This window comes from Bidens hawaiensis, unplaced genomic scaffold (genome assembly GCF_021521415.1).
Source record: "Bidens hawaiensis isolate Kalapana, Puna unplaced genomic scaffold, B.hawaiensis_p1.1 tig00005453_1, whole genome shotgun sequence".
In the NCBI taxonomy this organism is placed as follows: Eukaryota; Viridiplantae; Streptophyta; class Magnoliopsida; order Asterales; family Asteraceae; genus Bidens; species Bidens hawaiensis.
This window is the reverse complement of record NW_027491347.1, coordinates 1299912-1318768: the sequence shown is the minus strand read 5'-3', so window position 1 is coordinate 1318768 and position 18857 is coordinate 1299912. Positions and strand designations below refer to the sequence as shown.

Sequence of the window (18857 nt, the reverse complement as noted above, 5' to 3'; positions counted from 1 at the left end):
CCCTCAGTTCACAGAAGAAGACTCCATGAACACAGAGGGAGCAAAATGGAGTATGGAATGGAATAATAATAATATTATTGGATGACTGATATAAGAGGTAATGAGGATAGTAGAGATAAGTTGGAAAGGAAATGTATGGTTTGAATCAACATGGGAAGATGGGTTTTTCACTTTTTCGGGTTATTAATCGTGTCGGATCAAATTGTTTAACGTGAGCCGGACCTGTATTTTTATCTGTGTTAAAAACATTGGTTGTAATTCGGAGACACTAAAGGCGTGTAGCATGAGCGCGGCTCGTTAGCTTATTTACCTGGGTGATAGTGCTGATCAAAGTGTAAATCTGGTATATTAAACAGTTTGGTGGGTTGGAATTTATTGGGCTACCATTATATGATATGGGGTGGAAACTTTTTGCCTTTTCTTTATATTATTGTTACTTTTCGGATCATGTCGGGTTGGGTTGGAATGTTTAGCCTAAACATGACGTGCATTTTATTTGTTTCAAGTAAAGTTAGTTGTAACATGAAAATACTTAAAAACGTCTAGTCTGAAAACAACCTGCTAAACTCAAATGTCTAAGCGTGTCAAACATGTTGTTGGATAGTAATCAAGTGTTAATATGGTGTTATGGAATTGGAGTAATAATATTAATTAGTAATGTATATGGAGTGATGGATATAAGAGGTAAGGAAGAAAGTTGAGATAAGTTGGAATGAAAATGAAAGGCTTGAAGATGGGTCATGGGCTGGGCTCTAAGGAACCACTATATGATATGGGCTGGAAAATTCTTTAGTTTCTTTTTTAGGTTTTCTCATAAGTAATAAGTGTAAGGTTGAGTTGTTGGGGATCGACTCGTTCAACCCGAACAACCCTTGTCTTATTTGTCAAATGCACCAACTATTATCAGGAGACACTTAAAAGTGTCACCCGAACACAACTCGTTTAACTCGTTTATCTAGACAGGCTGACAAGTGATAATCGAGGTATAAGCATGGCGTGTTAAATTGATAGAATGGTTGTAATAAATGGATTAGACGGATTCGAGGGTCGACATGATTAATTAAACATGTACCAAAGGGTTTTTTGCCTAGCGGTATCAAGGTATTGAGTTATGTTTTGTCTTTCCATGTGGTGAATGTTCACATCATGTGAGTGATGAAATAAATTGTGGAATTTAAGTTGTTTAAAAAAGATAAATAGGTCGTAGGTCGACATGTTTAACTAAACGTGTTAGCAGGTAAACACGACCCAATTATCAAGCGGGTTAATTACAAAAACCCAAAACCTTGTTTTTCTTATCGTATAGGAAATTTTCATCCCTATACCAAACTAACTAAAATGAAGCAAATCAATTAGTTTAATTGCTTTAAGATTTATACAATTTAGACGTCGGATTTAACGATTAGGCCGACAATTTAGACGTTGAAGGCAGACATGTAAACAAAAACAACAAAATCCAATTATCCATGAACCACGTTTGTCGAATTAAAATTTTTATTGTAAACTTACATTCAGATCACAGTCAACCCAATCAGTGTCTTGTAAAGATATTACCTGAGAGTATAACAAGAAGAACCAGTGGTCTAGTAGTAGAATAGTACCCTGCCACGATATAGATCCGGGTTCGATTCCCGGCTAGTGCAATTACCTTTTTCTCTTTATCTACACTCGTGAGTCTGCCAACTCAATATATGATGCCCTATCTCATTTATCAAATGCTCTTTAATCTATTGTTGAGTTTGGGCTCTAATTCGTTTAAACACAACTCAGTTCAAACTTCTAGCGAACCCATCTTATTAGCTATGAGCATATATTACATCCCCTAAATGAGATGAAAGTCTCGCGTACTATTTATAAATATGGTTCCTTCACGTCTAAAAGTACATTTTAAGATTGTCAAGAGTAAAATTTCATCGATGTTTGGATCATATGTAATATAGTTTTAAGAATAACCGGTTAACATGCTCGTTTTCATCTAAGAAGCATATTGAATAATTTTAAAGCATTTTTATTTACTTTAAAATAACATAGTGGCCAACATAACACCACTAAGTGAAACATATAAGTTGGTAAGATGTCCCTCAACACTAGGATGTTATATAATTTAAATATGATGTTAAAGGGTCTACAACTAAATAAACTTGAGCATATAGGACAAGTATCTTGACACTTGAAACTTATTTGGAGAAAGCAAAAGTAATTTATTAAGAACTTATAAGAAGGGTCACTTTTGCTTAAGTATATATATTAAACAAAAGGATAAGCTAATTTATACAAATAAACAAGTAAATGAACCTTATCATTTGTGTTACATTATGGTGTTTAGGGGTCCTACATTATTTTCAAATGGAATGTAGAATCAACAAGTAAATGAAACTTATCATTTGTGATATTTTCCTGTTATTTATTTATTATTTCTTTTCACCAATATTACCTTCTTTTACACATATATTTTTTGTTATTATATTACAATCAAAGACGTGGCCTTAGTTTATATAAAATGATCTCTTGTGATATTATATGTGCTTGTGTAGATAAATCATAATTTTCGATACAATGAAACCGAAAGTTAACATGTGTCTCTAACAAGCTCTTTACAATTTTTAGTAGCATTTTCATCCGTCCCATAATAGTTTGTTACATAACTATGACAGACAACCGTCCAGATATATAAACAAGAGCAATGATTTATAGTATAGTGCAAAAGTGCTATAAAAATGTTATATCAGTTCATGTTAGTATCCTTTAATTATTACCATTTTTTTATTAGTGAAAATAAGGACAATGGCATATGAAATTGCAAAAATAAACTAATGTCACAATCAATAGAACTGTTAAAATAGGGGAAACACATCATTATTCCACCTTAATAAACAATTAAAGCACTCCCATCTAATTCCAATCCTTTCTCTAAGCTTTTTCATTAATTCAATAAATATTTATTTTAAATTTTGATTATTAAATGTCATTTTAACTTTTTGTTTAAACGACAAATGTTACACCTATTCTATTCTACGCAAATAATATTAAACTACGTCTTTGTTTAGATTTAAACTAAACCTGGGACCTTCTATCTGAGAGGCAAGTGTCTCTAACAAGTGGATTAGCCCCACATTATTGAAACAATTATTTGAATATTAATCATTAGTTCGTAATTTAAAGAAATCTTATTCATAGATTGAAGATACATATGCAAATGAAATTTCATGATTTTTATTTATTTATTTATTTATTGAAGAAAAACATCCAAAGTTGAGATGGTAATTAAGTGTCATGTTGTGTCCTTTTCGGTATTTTGTTTGTAAAATATCTTTTCGTATGAATCTTGACAAGTTCAATTTGTAGTTTATAAATTTTATTTAAAATCTTTTCAAAATATATGAAATTACAAGAAAACAAACTTTTATGGACGAAAAAGTTCATTAATTTGTAATACTACATAAGACTGGCCCATATGAAATATGATACAAAAGCATATATCACATACAACAAATGTGTATATGAAGACGACATCTTTACACAATAGACTGTCGTGGAGGCTCTATAGTGTCCGGCACCATCCGAATAATAGCTCTAAAAGGTGAAAGTTGTGGGGGGTACTCTTTCATTTAGCCGTTGCCGACAGTTATTATTTTAAAAAAAAAGGTAATTAGTTTTTAAAACATCATGTATACGGTATACCATACACTTTATATTCTACACTACACCAATTTCACTGTCAATATTTTATACTTCTCCAAACATTCTTTTATTTTCTAAACAAATTTCACATTGCAACCGAACAACCTCCCAAATGGTTGATCCAAATAACCCTTATAATTTCAACCATGCACGCAGGAGTTGGTGTACCGGTGGATATTACTGTCCCAGTTAATGTAGAACCACCTCGTCCGACCAGCAAACATAAAAGCAGAGAAGCTAAGGAGGATCCTCGAGTAAAAGTACAATTGCAATGGATCTTGAAGTGACTATAAACTTTAATAACTACTCTCGGAGTCTTGGTTAAAAAAAATTACGAGCGAAAAGAAAAAAATGCATGATGAGAGACAAGCACTACCATTGGCACGAGAAAAGGAACGTTAAACGAAGAGATATTTGAAATTCCTCGCGAAAGACTTCTCACATCTACCGCAAAAACACTGGCTTTTATCTTTTTTTTATTTATTTAATTCGTAGGGTTTATTTATTTGAACTTTGATTTGTATTTTTATTTATTTATTCATTTTAATTTAGTTTGTAGGATTTTTTGTATTTGAATGACATTTCTTTTTATATAATTTTAGTTTAAATACTTTAATAATCATAGTGGAGTGTTGTTGAATTATATTAGAAAAAAAAAACATAAAACAATGATTAGAGCTAGTTAAACCGTAACGTTTAAATTGAAGGGTGGACCAGTTATTATTTCATTGCCCATAAGACAGTGATGTGGCGCGATAACAAGCAAGATTTAGTCAAACCACAACACACGGTCTTATAACTCTAACAAATTATTGAGAAGTGGTGATGTTTATTGGTTGGTGCCCGTCCGGTATAGTACTCGGTTAAAAAATATACTTCCCTCTATCGAAATACTAATCAGTAACCAATACTTTTCACTGTACCTATTCGCAATTTAAAAGCAATTACGTATTATTAATGTGTAATCGAAGTACGTTAATGCATTTCGTTAAAGTTACTGATTCATACACGCGTTTACAATACCAGTAAAGTACTTTCTTTTTTTTGTTTTGAATGCAGTTTTGTTTTCAAAAAAATTATATTAGAATGATGCAGAAAACACAAAATAATGTATTTATAATTTTAAAATGCGGTACGCGTAAAAATAACTCAAAACAATAATACAGCAATATGTCATATTGTCATTTAACTAATAATTTATCATTTTGTTTTTCCTAAATAAAATTTATTTGAAAATTTAAATATTATTTGTTTGGTCCACGTTGTCAACTTCGACGTGTTAACTGTTACGACGTTAACGTCAACGTTGGAAGCTGTTGGACCCGCAACAAATCTCTCCCTGCCACGTTGGTATGTCTTGTGTTTGCTCAGTTAGTGTGCTCCACGTGTCCGCGGTTATATCATTGTGGACCCAATAGACTAACTAGTTATTTTGCCGACAATACAAAAGAGTTTTAAGAACAAGGAATTATCAATTTATCATATTTACAACACATGTTTTAATTTATTTAATTATCTATAAAATTAAAAAAAAATTAGTAAGTTCTGTATGGAGTGACATCCATAAGATCATGTGTAGTACAGCCAAAGCGCTGTACGACCCCCGCCGGGGGGGGGGGGGGGGGAGGATTCGTTTAATAACTATGGTTAAATTAAATTGTAAATTAGCTATGTTTAAATTAAAACCGATAAAATTGTATAATTATTCTACTTATGGATTTAAACTGATTAATACGATAGTTAAGTAATCGTATCACTTTATCTATCTTTTATACAATACAAGAAAGCGTATTTTATAATTTTTTAAGTTTTTACAGTTTTGTCAACTTTGCCCTTATATATTTGTACATACTAGCTGGGTGCCCAGGTGATGCAGCTGTGTATGCATGCAAACATGACACCGAGTGCGTAACCGGTGTTACCATTTCAGTACGTATGCTCGTAATGCGGTATTGGAAGTTTAATCGGTGTTAGTAAGCATATCACACAACGATTGTACGCTCGCAATCAGGTGTCGGTGTGCACATAGCGCTACACGTTAAGCGTCTTAACCTTTTAGACCCATGACCCGAACGGCCAAGCCCGCCCGACCCGTTTGCCGGTCCTTAATGGTAATCACGTAACACGTTTGGTTTTAAAATGAAAAAGCATAGCAATAACATACTCAAATTAAAGATAAAAAAATAGTCATTTTTATGGTATAATGTTTTTTTTTTAAAATACTAACGCATGAAAAAGTTACAAATGTTTAAATGTTATGAGAGTAGTTGGTTTAAAATAAACGGTATGTACGTAACTATTCTATAAATTATCAAAATGTGATTAAAGTTAAATGACCAAACTTGTAATTATTTTTGAACAATTTAAAATCAAACGTACATGATTTTACTAAAAGGCAAAATTGCCATTAAAATGTTTTATCTTATGCATTACGGTTTATACTTAAAACAAAACGTTTCATATCTTTTAAAAGTTAAGAGATCTTTCACTCATACTTTTTATATAGTAAGTATTGATTAAAATGCTAACATAGATATAAGTTTTAATATAATACGTCTCTCATTTATTTTATTTAAAATTTAAACAAATCTTTGATTGGTAGAAAAAAGTCATTGGCTTCTTGTGGATCCAAATAGATAAAAAAAATTAAAAAGCTTAACTCGGTAAACCGGAGATTGGACTCGGGATATCTTCGAAAATCATTCCGCCTCCTGGTAGTTGGAGGCGTGAAGGCTGGGAAGTGCTTGCCCATTCTTGAATTTCATGGCAAGGGGGATGGCGCGAGCGGAAATGTAGAAGAACTCCCGCTTCCACGAGCGAAGACTGCGCTCGGTTGCGCAAATCTTCAAACTCTTAATCCGGGTTATCAGGGTATACCACCCCTGGATGCACCTCCAAGTGTAGAAGGTCATCAGGCGGTCGACATAGGGCTCAATGCCCAGAATCCGGCACACCCACTCGAAGTGGCGAATCTTCGCAATCGCCATCGGGTGCACCTCGGTCAGGTGCACACCGTGCCTCTCCAGGACACGGTAAACAAACTTTGTCAATGGGAACCTAAGATTCCCATAGACAAAGAATGCAGCATAAACCCCGATCTTGCCTCTGGGGGCATCATACACCGTCTGGTGGGGTTCAGGAAACTCAGGCTCGAGAGACTCGAGCATGAACTTCCTGACGATGTACTGATACAGATCGACAGGCAGAGCACACTGGCACTCGCCAGCAGTACTCTTGTCATCGGCTGTAGATTCGAGATCACGTGAAGACATCTTGCAGATGAAAGAAGAAAACGATTTCAAGGGAATGCTCGACTGAAAAGATGAGTATTCGCCGGAAATCGTTTTGAAGATGAAGAGAAGAGTGAAAGTGTGGATTACAAATAACCCTCTCCCCCTTTATATACTAATCGCAATTAATGCGATGAATTTAATGCGGAAGAGAGAGAAATCGAAGGTGCAATGAAACTATGACACGTGGCAAAAAGCAAGCTGGCAACAGCTGTTGAAAGGACGCGTACCATTAATTTCGCGGCCACGCGCCCGAAAAATCGCGCCCACGCGCCTGAAAAAGCGTCTGGAATGACCATGTACTGTCACGTCACCATAACTTCCTGCACGTTCTGACACAGTCAGAAGAAACCGTCGCACAACGTTTCAGAGGTTCGGACTGTTCTTATCCTTTCACCAACCTTTCGAATTTCAAAAAATTCAAAAAGATTCAAAAGTAAGCGGGAAAATACCCCTTAACTTGGCAACCAAGTAACCGTAAGACGGGTGCGGGTACAGTGTAAAGGCAAAACCCTTCACATACCTAGCACCCGCAGGGAATTGAAGCCAAGAATACCTCGGCAAACAAGTAACTATAAGACGGGTGCGGGTACAGTGTTAAGGCAAAACCCTTCGCATACCTAGCACCCGCAGGGAATTGACGCCAGGAATACCTTGGAAGTAAAGTAACCGTAAGACGAGCGCGGGTACAGTGTTAAGGCAAAACCCTTCACATACCTGGCGCTCCGCAGGGAATTGAAACCAAGGATCTTCTGGGCAATGCTTGCGGAAACGGAAATAACATCCCCACATAGCGGGAACGTCGAGAACTACATTGTTTGAAGCTCCAGGATGGAATTGGTGGTTTTAACATAATTGATCACTATGTTCAAAACTACCAAAACCTCATGGAGAATCCACACAAGTGGGACTCAACGCTCCTGACTTGCGAGGAGGTTACAGACCTACCCGCATCATACCCAAAGATCAAGCAGGAAAGTCGGGAATTTCTGCAAGTGACAAGGACTTCCGCGGGAAGAATCCCCATGGAAAACCTTAAAACTAAACCCTTTTCAAAACCCTTTGCTTAAGTCCAAAAGTTCACCTCACTTTATTAAACATTCATGAGAAGAACATTGGACTGGGGGGACTTGAAGAGGTAGGTCCCAGCAGAGCCCAGTTGGACCCGCAAGACTCACCTTAAAGAGAGACGTCTGCGCAGAAACCAACTGGATCCGCAGGACCCACCATGCTCAGAGACGTGACGTCCTTACGCGCAGTACGCAAGCTGTTCCCGCAGGAAATGCCTCCCAATGGTGAAGGACTCTGCCTGTTCCCTCAGTTGCGGATACAAGCCATCAGGGAAGGCCACCCGCGCAGCAAGGCTACACGCACAAGGCACTTAGCTCTCATTCAGTGTCACCTGAAGGAATGAGCAAAGCCGGGAACAATCCCGCACAAGGGCGGGAGGGGGAATACTCCCGCCCAAAAGCCAGTCCGTACGATACGGGAAGATCTTCTGTACTGTACCTGACGAGGTATGGGCAAGAGATCTGACTAAAGATACGACAGCTTATTGACAACAGTATGGCGAGCAGCATGCTCCTGTACTGTATGTCACTATTAGCCGCTGCCTACTCACCAACTCCTGTCATACCACGTGCATAGCCGGCAGTTGGTGGAAAAGGAATAGTACACAGCAGGCCTGGTCACTGTCAGCCGCTGCCTACCCACCAACTACCAGCAGGGCACGTGCGTAGGCCACAGTTGGTGGAACAGGAATACTATTCAGCCGGCCACACCTCCTTGAAAACCTACCTTCGGCTATAAATACCCCAAATGGTATGATCATCTCATCTCATCATATCTTAACATATCTTATCATATTATACCTGATATCTGCTCTAGCAATCTCTTAATATACATTTATATTTAAAGAGCAATTTAGTATGATTCTCACGCCGGAGGGTGGTCACAAGGAGGAACCCCCCCCCCTTCTCAGTGACAAGCTCACGGTGTCTGTTTTGCAGGTTATCAGAAGAACCATCTTTACCGGGTCCAACCCCTCGTGGGAAACATCTATCTAACCCCCAGGTTACCTGTAATCTGCCCGGGGTCCGGTTAGTGTTTCTTCAACTTGGGAAAGATGAAACGCGTTTTGTTAGTGTTTGGTATGGAATAATAGAAGTGAAAATGAAACAACTCATTTAATATAAACAAAATAAAAGTTGTTTGGTTAACAAATGTAAAGAAATCATTCATTCCAAATGAAATGAGTTTCCCTCTTAAGACCCTCATTTCATTCCTCTCCTATCCCGTATTCCCATGTTTTCTTTTCTTATTTATTTATTTATTTTTGCCTTTATTCTCATTAAATTCTCTAATTTGCCTTTTCCTACTTTATTTATTACTCCATAATTGAGGATACCAAAAACATATTCGTGGTATATTTACAGGGATTTGCAACCAAAATTGATAGAAAAGCATGGAAGCATCTAAATGATAATTTACGTGACATGATTCTTTGATTTCTAAGTAAGGATTCAATAGGAACTCATATTATAGCGCCCTTATTTCACTGTGTGGATTATGGTTTCCATGAAGATGACTCCAAAATGGGTCTGAGACCATAGCTTTACAATCATATTAGCTCCCAACTCCTGTTCTTGGTTCCACAACCCATAACTCATCCTAACACACAACACTGTTTTGTAGGTATTTCATTCATATAATTTCGTCGTCGTCGTCGTCATTATCATCATCATTTCACTTGATTACATATGATTTTCATAGGTTCTTTTATGTTGGTTTTATCCAAATTGATACTTTAGAAAACCGACCCGCTTGACTTGAACCAATGATAAATTTTCTTTATTTTGAGACGGGGTATATATGTCATTTTTAACAAATTGTATTTCATTCCTTCATCATTCCTATAGAATAACCAAACAGGACTTGGAATGATAATAATGCATTTCATTTCGTTCCATTCTCTCTTTTATTTCATTATCCTATACTAAACAGACCCTTAATTTTCTTTTGGGTGGCATTGTATTTTGGTGATGTAGCATCTTGCTAGATCCGATTTATAAGTACATATTTTTTATCCCGCTAATAAGTAAAACCTTTTTTTTTGTTGGTCCTTAAAACAAATAACGCGATTTACCTTGATTTTCCGGGAAAATCAAGCAAACCAGAATGCAAACGTCATCTTGTTATCATCCTTTGACTTTGTAATATTAGTAGAACAATAAAGTAATCTTCAAAGTTAATACAGTTAAAAGCTTCATTCGAAATAGATTAAACACGATTTTGGGCTCATTTGAACACTTTTAATTAATAAAATATGCCTCTCTAGTTATATATATTTTTTTTATCTTACATGCTTAATAGTTATATATAACAAAAATTAACCTTGCCTTACTTTCAAAATCCATACGTGTTACAGGTAGCAGTGTAAGAAAATGACTTCCTTGGCTCAAATCCGCCTCTTAAAAACATCAGGTATTTTTTTCTTTTATCGATCATAATATAAGCAACAACCACAAGAAACTGTTGATCGAAGAGTCCACGGGCTTGAAGCCATATCGTGACACTCTGGCATTCAAGACATACATGCCACATCGTAAATCATATACATGCATGTTGGTATAAGAGAGAGCTAAAGAAGGATTAAAATAGCCTACCTATCTTGAATTCTTGATTTGAGCCATTATGATATATATTAATTAACAAAATATACTAAATCTTGTACTATATGATATGAAGTCCTAAATGAAATAATTCCTTTTTTTTTATAATAAAATTCAATTATAGATAATTTATGGTTACCAAATACATGTTGTGTCAATCTACACTCCATGCAACCCATCTCTATATTAACTTAACTAACCCAAACACTAATTATATAATCAACTTCACACTTTATGCTTTAAACCCTTCTCTCTCTCTCTCTTTCCAAACTCATATTTTATATCTTCCAAAAAGACAAAACATGTTTCATAATCAAACACCTTCTTCCACACATCAAGATCAAGATGATGATAGTGATGAAGATCATGAAAGCATTAGAGAAATCCATGTTCTAAACTCACCACATCCACCAACACCACCACCTGAACGCCACCGCCGCCTGTCTTCATCTATTTCGGTAGCTAGCACCGATAGCGAAAACTTTACGACCATGAGTCGAGAGTTTAGCGCGCTAGTGCTAGCCGGAACCCGAATAATAGGAAGGGAAACAAGTGATGAGGTGACAAATACTATGAACCCTAGTACTAATAATAATAATAATCATAGTTCAAGTGGTAACTTAGAAAGAATTGGGGAGGAAGTTGGCACGATGGAAAGTAATCCGTTAGCGATAGTGCCCGATAATAATCCTATCGTGTCAACGCCTAGATTTGTCACTACCGATGGAACTATTGAATCGGTGAAGAAAGAGGAGACCGAATCAAAGATATCCGCTTGGCAAAACGCGAAGATTTCAAAGATTAATAACCGGTTCAAGCGGGACGATGCAATCATCAATGGGTGGGAGAATGAACAAGTTCAGAAATCGAGTTCGTGGATGAAGAAAATTGAGGTACGTTTATGAAACATTTTACTAAGATACGAAACCTTGTCGTTTTCTTTTCTTGTAGTTTAAACTCTAAATTATAGACTTGTAGTAGTGAAACTAGTTAAAATAAATAAAAATATTATATTTATTGTGACTCGAGTTATACAATTGCGGAACTAGAGACGGCCATGATAATTGATTGAACTTTTATATAAAATTTGAGACTTTTATAGAAAAAGGTATGATTCGGACCCAATATTTAGCTAGTAATAAAGAAAACCTTATTACTGACCCGTTGATAAAAAAGTTCTAGTTCTGTCACTAGCAGATGCGTCACACGGCCAACGGTCGTTTTTAGCATCATACCGTATAATAGAGCGAAAAAGAGCGTAAGGTCATATGAGTCATGACTCATGACTTGTTTGATTTTTGATGACTAACAAATAAATGACTAATGCGATAATTGATAAATGTCGTATTAATTGCATGAAGTTTTCCATCATGTCATATGGTCCATGTGACATAATACGACATGTATGATAGTACAAAAAAGATCACGCAATCCGTATGGTACGACTCTTGTATTCAATAGACATGTTAAAACAAGCTACCAAATTTTGTATGGAAGAACCAAAGAAGTTATATATATATAATGGGATAAAATGAAAGGGCAATAAACAAAATTTTAATGCCATTTGAAACGGATATGATCTTTTTAAGATTACGCACCAATTAATATAAGGACTTTAATAGTACTTATAAATACTAAGATGTGACATCAACTTGAATCATGTAGAGGAAACTAGAGGCTGAACACGCACATGCAATGGAGAAAATGCAAAATGATATTGCGAAAGCTCGTAGAAAGGCAGAAGAAAGACGAGCCACATGTGAGGCCAAGAGAGGGACCAAAGTGGCTAGGGTCATGGAAGTGGCAAACTTGATGAGGGCCATGGGTCGAGCTCCTTGCAAGCGATCCTTCTTTTAAGCTTGTTGCATTGTTATTAAAATTCTGAATTTTCGTGTTACAATTGGTGCTTGAATAATAAACACCGTGGTGATGCAGAGGTCCCTTTGTTTATAAGTTCTAGGCTTTAGAGGCGTAATGTATGCTTTGATACACAATGGCATGAGTGGTGAGTAGTTAAGGCGATATACAAATTAAAGAGGTTTGTAAGAGTACTTTGTACTATATATTTTAAAGGACGATATTGCATTACAAGACACCGACTAGCAAGTTACTAGCCAGACAAAAAACAAAGAAATTACATGACTAGAAGTGGGTTTCAACTACTCTATCCGAGAAATTTTACATGTTTTCTTCCCACTTGAGTACCGCAAAAACGAAACTAAAAATAAACATCATCATCAAAAGGAGTTGACTTAAGCCGGTTCTTCAAGAAAACCCTATTATTTCGAAATTTCCAAATAGTCACAACAAAAATAATTGTGCCCGCAATTTCTTTCTTAGCCAAAACTAATGTCAGGTTATCAAATCAACTCACAAGATTTAAAGGAAATCTCGACGCCTAGAAATTTAGTTCTAAACACTGTTCTACCAAGTCCCAAACTACTAAATAACTTAAAACATGTTTGAATGGGTGCATTTAACTTTCCTTTCTGTTTTTTTTAAATGCTTTAACAAATACTTTTAAGTCAAGTCTATTAAACATAATACTTTGTCACAAATGGCACATATAGTCATTTAATATGAGGATGTATAGTCTACGGTGAGTTTAAATAAAAACCACTTAAATATTTAAAAACTTGTGAAACCATTGGTAACATTAAACTTTTTTTTAAATGTATGTTATTAATCTTTGCTAAAAATAATGAAAAAAATATAAATAGTTTGCAAAAATACATATATCATAATCTATATATTTATCTAGTATGAGATACATATATTCAACTTTGGAAGATATATACTAGTACTTTCGAAATCTACATACTTTTTTAATTTATTTTTGTTTCTGAAAAAGGTTAATAAAATATATAAAGAATGAAACACAAAATTAGAAAAAAAATGTTTAAAAGTGGTTTTGAAGAACGAATTGATAACGGAAACACAAACGAGCACACAATATTTAAGGTAAACCTCACGTATTATTATACTCAATAAACTAGCACAAAACTTGAATACAATAATCCCTCTCATAATCCCATAACCCTAACATGGCTATGTATTTATAGGGAGACCCTAAATTGGCCAACAAGTAAAGCCCAAATATAAAAGCCCAATTGTAACCCCATAAACCCTTACATCATTAATAAATTTCATAGGCCCAATAGGTCTAACCCGGTCACCTACACGTGACGGGCCTAATACGATGGAAATTACCAACAATCACCCCCTAATTTCCTACTCGAAACTAGGAGATCTTCAACACCGAGCAATCTTCTCATCTCGTCAAACTTGATTCTCGCAAGTGCTTTCGTAAGAATGTCAGCTCGTTGTTCCTTACCACTAATATGCTCCACCTCTAACTCATTCCGCTCCACACACTCCCGTATATAGTGAAATCGGGACTTTATGTGCTTGCTCCGACTATGAAAAACGGGATTTTTAACCAAGGCAATCGCCGATGTGTTATCAATCATTAACACCACTTTTTGCAATTTCCTTCCGGTCAATTCTGCCAACAGTTCACCTAACTATTCAGCTTGTCCCGCAGCTGAACTCACCGCCATGTACTCTACCTCGCATGATGAAAGCGCTATGGTGCATTGCTTTTGTGAGCACCAAGAAATCGGGGCTCCCCCATAATAAAACACATGACCGGTAGTGCTTCTTCCATCATCTTCATCAATGTTATGGCTACTATCACTGTACCCGATCAACTCCTTTGATCTGCCTCGTTTATACCTGATCCCCCATCCAACAGTTCCTTGAATAAACTGAAGAATTTGTTTAATTACTGTCAAGTGAGACTTCTTTGGAGTTTGCATATATCTACTAACCATGCCAACCGAAAACGCCAAATCAGGTCGAGTGTTTAACAAGTAATGAAGACACCCAACCAACTTTCGGTACTTCGTTGCATCTGCATCAACATCATCCTCGGCTTTAGATAATTTAACATTAGGATCAATGGGTACACTTTTTGGATGGCAATCCTCCATCCCGGCTTCTTTCAATAACCGTTGAGCATAAGCACTTTGATGGATTTGAATCTCATTCTCCAACTATGAGACTTCGATTCCGAGATAGTAAGTGAGCATTCCCAAATCAGACATTTCAAACTTCCTGGACATTGCAAGTTTGAACCGATTAATGTGATCGTTGTTCGAGCCCGTGACGACCAAATCATCGACATACACGCCGACAATAATAATATCGGTTCCAATCAATCTCCGATACACCGCTTGTTCTTTCGAGCACCTCACAAACTTCAAACCCGTTAGAATACCGTCAAGCTTGGTATTCCACGCCCTCTGTGCTTGTCTCAAACCGTATAAAGCCTTGGTTAGCTTGTAGACCTTACTTTCCTCCCCGGGTTTAACAAACCCATCTGGTTGAGAAACAAATACCTCTTCTTGTAGCTCCCCATGTAAAAATGCCGACTTTACATCCAAATGGTGTAATTACCATCCTTCAGTAGTTGCAATGGCAATGAGCATACGTACGGTTTCAAGTCTCGCCACCGGAGCAAAGACCTCGTCAAAATCGACTCCGGGTTGTTGCACATAACCCTTTGCCACAAGTCTTGCTTTATATTTATTAATCGAACCATCTGCATTTCTTTTTACCTTGAAAACCCTCTTCAATCCGATAGATTTAGCCCCTCTCGGTAACTTTGTCAACTTCCATGTGTCGTTTCTTCTAATGGATTCGAGTTCCGTTTGCATAGCCTTTATCCACTCCGGTTTGGATTTTGCTTCACCAAAATTCCTTGGTTTACCTTCTTCTAACAAAGAAGTTCAATTGCCTCCACTTCCGAACATAGGACATAATCATTGAACTTAACCGATGCGATCAGAATGCGTGTAGATCTTCGTAGGTTAATTTCTGGTTTGTCAAGTGCTGCTGTCGCTAAACCCGTTGCTGCTGGTGTTGTTAAAGAGGTTGCTGAGTTGCTGGAATTAGCGACCAGAGCATCAGAATCTGTCGCTAAAGGTGCTGATGGGCTGTCTAAATTAGCGACAGAAGCTGTCGCTGATTCTGTAGCTAAATTTGGCGACAAAGCTGAATTTTCGTCGCTAATGCTGTTGCTTCTCATAGGTTCGGTTACAACTTACCCAACACCGGTATCAATAACCCATTCCAATCAACCCAAAAGAAACTCGGTGCTAGCTCCCTTTCTTCATTGGCTTGTGTGACATTCGTCAATTTCGGGTCTTGTTTGTATTCGTTTTTGTATTTGTTTATTATGTAAACCGACCCGATTTGTAAACCGAAGCTTATGTAATAATAAAAATGATGGATTTATGTTACAATATTGTTTCACACTTGTTGGGTCTTGAAAACATCCTATTTTTATTTTTATTTATTTATTATTTATTTATTTATTTATTTTTTTGTTGTTTTGTGTTTTTGTCTTGATCCATTTTGCATGAAAACTCTTGTGTCTCACACCCATATTTGACCACCAACATTACCCTATATATACACCACCTTTCCTCTTCATTTTCCCTTGCTACAACTCCAAAAAAAAAAAAAATTCTCTCAAACATCAAAGATTCAAGGTTATCTTTTTAAGTGTTCTTGAAGGATTTTGGTCTTTCATCTTAATTAGTTTATGTAGCCTTATTAACACTTGTTTATAGTTGTGCAACATATATATAATATACACCCCTTGTTTACCTTTGGTAGTTACTTCTCCGATTCCGGTCGGTGAGGTTTCGGACTGTAACACCCCGACCAAAGGCGGATTATACATCGGGGCGCCACATATTGTTTCATTACTCGTGACACTATTGGGTGCCAATATTTAATAAATACATTCATTCGCGCACGCGCAGGGTAAACACAGATAACATAAATCATCATATTATAAGGCAAAATATTAGAACAACAAATAACTTGTCTTGATACATTTTAATCTAGGTCCAAAATAAAGAAAACTTCCTATGTGTCCACAAGCTCCAAAACAGCTACTGCAAACCTGAACATGTGTTAAAATAAACGTCAAACACTTGCGTGTTGGTGAGAAATCAAGTTTAATACAATACGTAGATAACCATAAATCTGCGCGCAACATGTGTATGTCTGGTTTTCAACAAGGGTGTAATCTGATCGGGACCAACTCTAAGATTCGTAAGACTGCCAGTGCTCACAATTGAGCTCACAAACAAGACAAACTGTGCATGTGCAAACAAAAGAGAAAATCATAAACGATAGTTCTCCCGTGTTCATCTAATGGTACCATGAAAACTGCGGAATAGACCGACAAGACGGTTAATGATCCACACATACAAATAAACAGCCAAGTCTACGTCCTCAACACATGGGATACTGCGCGACTAAAGTTCATAAACAGTTTAAGACTCTAAGTTTGTATGAACACATGAACATCCCAAAACATTAAAAGCAAAAAGGGATTAGGTACGAGATTACTCACTTGATAAACGATGCGGTGTAAGATAAAGCAAGAACCAACTTTAAACAAGCACAAGTTAACCTATAAATAAGATTATTGTTTTAATGATTTGTTTTAAGTCTTGATTATAAGTTAGCATAATTAATAAGTAAATTATTATATATAATATATATATATATATTACCGGAAAAGCAGGGCAGAACAGGGAGGAAGACGGAGGCAGAGAGGAAGACGGCAGAGAGAGCAAGGAGCAAGAGAACATGAGAGATTAAGTGTTTTGTGTGTGTAGTGTTATGAAAAAATAATACTATTATTATTTATAGGAAAACCCTAGGAGACATAATCCCTAGAAAAGGGGAAAGGATCTTTAACAGGATCAAGCAAAAGATATCAAAAAGCATAAGAATCCAAAAGCAAAAGATATGGAAAGATATGGCAGCTGCAGAGGCAAGATAAAGCTATCAGGGAACAGTAAAAAGCATGGGCGGGTCAGATAAAGGTACTGGTCAAGCATGGAAAAAGCAGATCTCCAAAGATAATGTCAGTCACTTTTTCTGCCAACCAATGGGGTTGGTGCGCATGCTGCGCCAAAAGTGGCTTTTCAGACATAAAGTAGATTAGGTCAACAGCTCAAAAGATAAGACAACACAAAAGCAACGGCTAGATTAAACAGAAGAAAACTCAAAGGGTTCAGCGCGAGAAGGCTAAGGCGCGAAGGCAGACACAGAAGGTCAAGAGAGCGCGAGCGCGAAGGCAGACAGAAACAACCTTAACGCGTCGCGGAAAGAACTACATTTCTAAGCGCGCCGCGGGAAGAATCACATTTCTTAGCGCGCCGCGGGAGGAACTAAAATTCCTAGCGCGCCGCGGGAAGAACTATAATTCTTCGCGCGTCGAGGGATGAACTACGATTCTTAGCGCGCTGCGAGAAGAACTACAAATCCTTAGCGCGTCGCGGGAAGAACTACCGTCCTTCGCGCGCTGCGAGAAGAGTTCGTCTCGCGTATCGCTGAAACAGGTGGTCTTCACGCAGGATTCCTTGTAAGGGGTCTGGCGCGTGGAGCTGCGCAGACAACCTTAGGCGGGAAGGAACAAAGGACAAGCAAAGAGTTAGAAGAAAAAGAGGGAAACAAGGCTTAAGGGCGGGACGGCGACAAGAGGGAAAAGAAGGCGGAAAGAGAGAAGGAGAGGTGTAACACCCCGACCAAAGGCGGATTATACATCGGGGCGCCACATATTGCTTCATTACTCGCGACACTATTGGTGTCAATATTTATTAATACACATTTTATCGCGCACGCGCAGCGGGAGAAATAAAGAACATAAATCAAACATAAATCAATATATTATAAATTATAACATTCAAACAACATGAACTTGTCTTGATACATTTTAATTCTAGGTCCAAAAGTAAAAACGTCCTACGTGTCCACAAGCTCCAAAACAGCTACTGCAAACCTGAACATGTGTTAAAATAAACGTCAAACACTTGCGTGTTGGTGAGAAATCAAGTTTAATAGATAATCATAGATAATCACAGTAAATCTGCGCGCAACACGTGTATGTCTAGAGTTTAACAAGGGTGTAATCAGATTGTGATCAAGCCTAAGATAGTTCATAGATCATAGTTCAATCCATGCTCCCAATTGAGCATAAAAACGAGAAAACATCTGTGCAAGTGTAAACAAAGAAAACCGTAAACGATAGGTCTCCCGTGTTCAACTAATGGTACCAACGGAACTGCGGAATAGGCCGAACAAAGCGGTTAATGATACACACATACAAATAAACAGCCAAGTAAACGTC

The 18857-nt window shown here is 37.0% G+C and overlaps 1 protein-coding gene and 1 pseudogene across 1 annotated transcript; one reads left to right on the top strand and one right to left on the bottom strand.

Moving 5' to 3' along the window:
* The first annotated feature begins 10779 nt into the window (after positions 1 to 10779).
* On the top strand, positions 10780 to 12515 carry LOC143629710 (remorin 4.2-like). The gene is made up of 2 exons (XM_077098915.1): positions 10780 to 11535; positions 12308 to 12515. The coding sequence occupies exons 1-2, from the start codon at positions 10789 to 10791 to the stop codon at positions 12497 to 12499; spliced, it is 939 nt and encodes a 312-aa protein (XP_076955030.1). The 5' UTR covers positions 10780 to 10788; the 3' UTR covers positions 12500 to 12515.
* A 1651-nt stretch (positions 12516 to 14166) lies between these two features.
* LOC143629752 (secreted RxLR effector protein 161 pseudogene) lies at positions 14167 to 14634 on the bottom strand (annotated as a pseudogene).
* Between the last annotated feature and the right edge of the window lie 4223 nt (positions 14635 to 18857).

Excerpts from the sequence above, each read along its gene's own strand:
- LOC143629710 (XM_077098915.1), top strand. The coding sequence starts at position 10,789 with ATGTTGTGTCAATCTACACTCCATGCAACCCATCTCTATATTAACTTA. Across the intron at positions 11,536-12,307 it reads CGTGGATGAAGAAAATTGAG|AGGAAACTAGAGGCTGAACA; the intron begins GTACGTTTATGA and ends TGAATCATGTAG.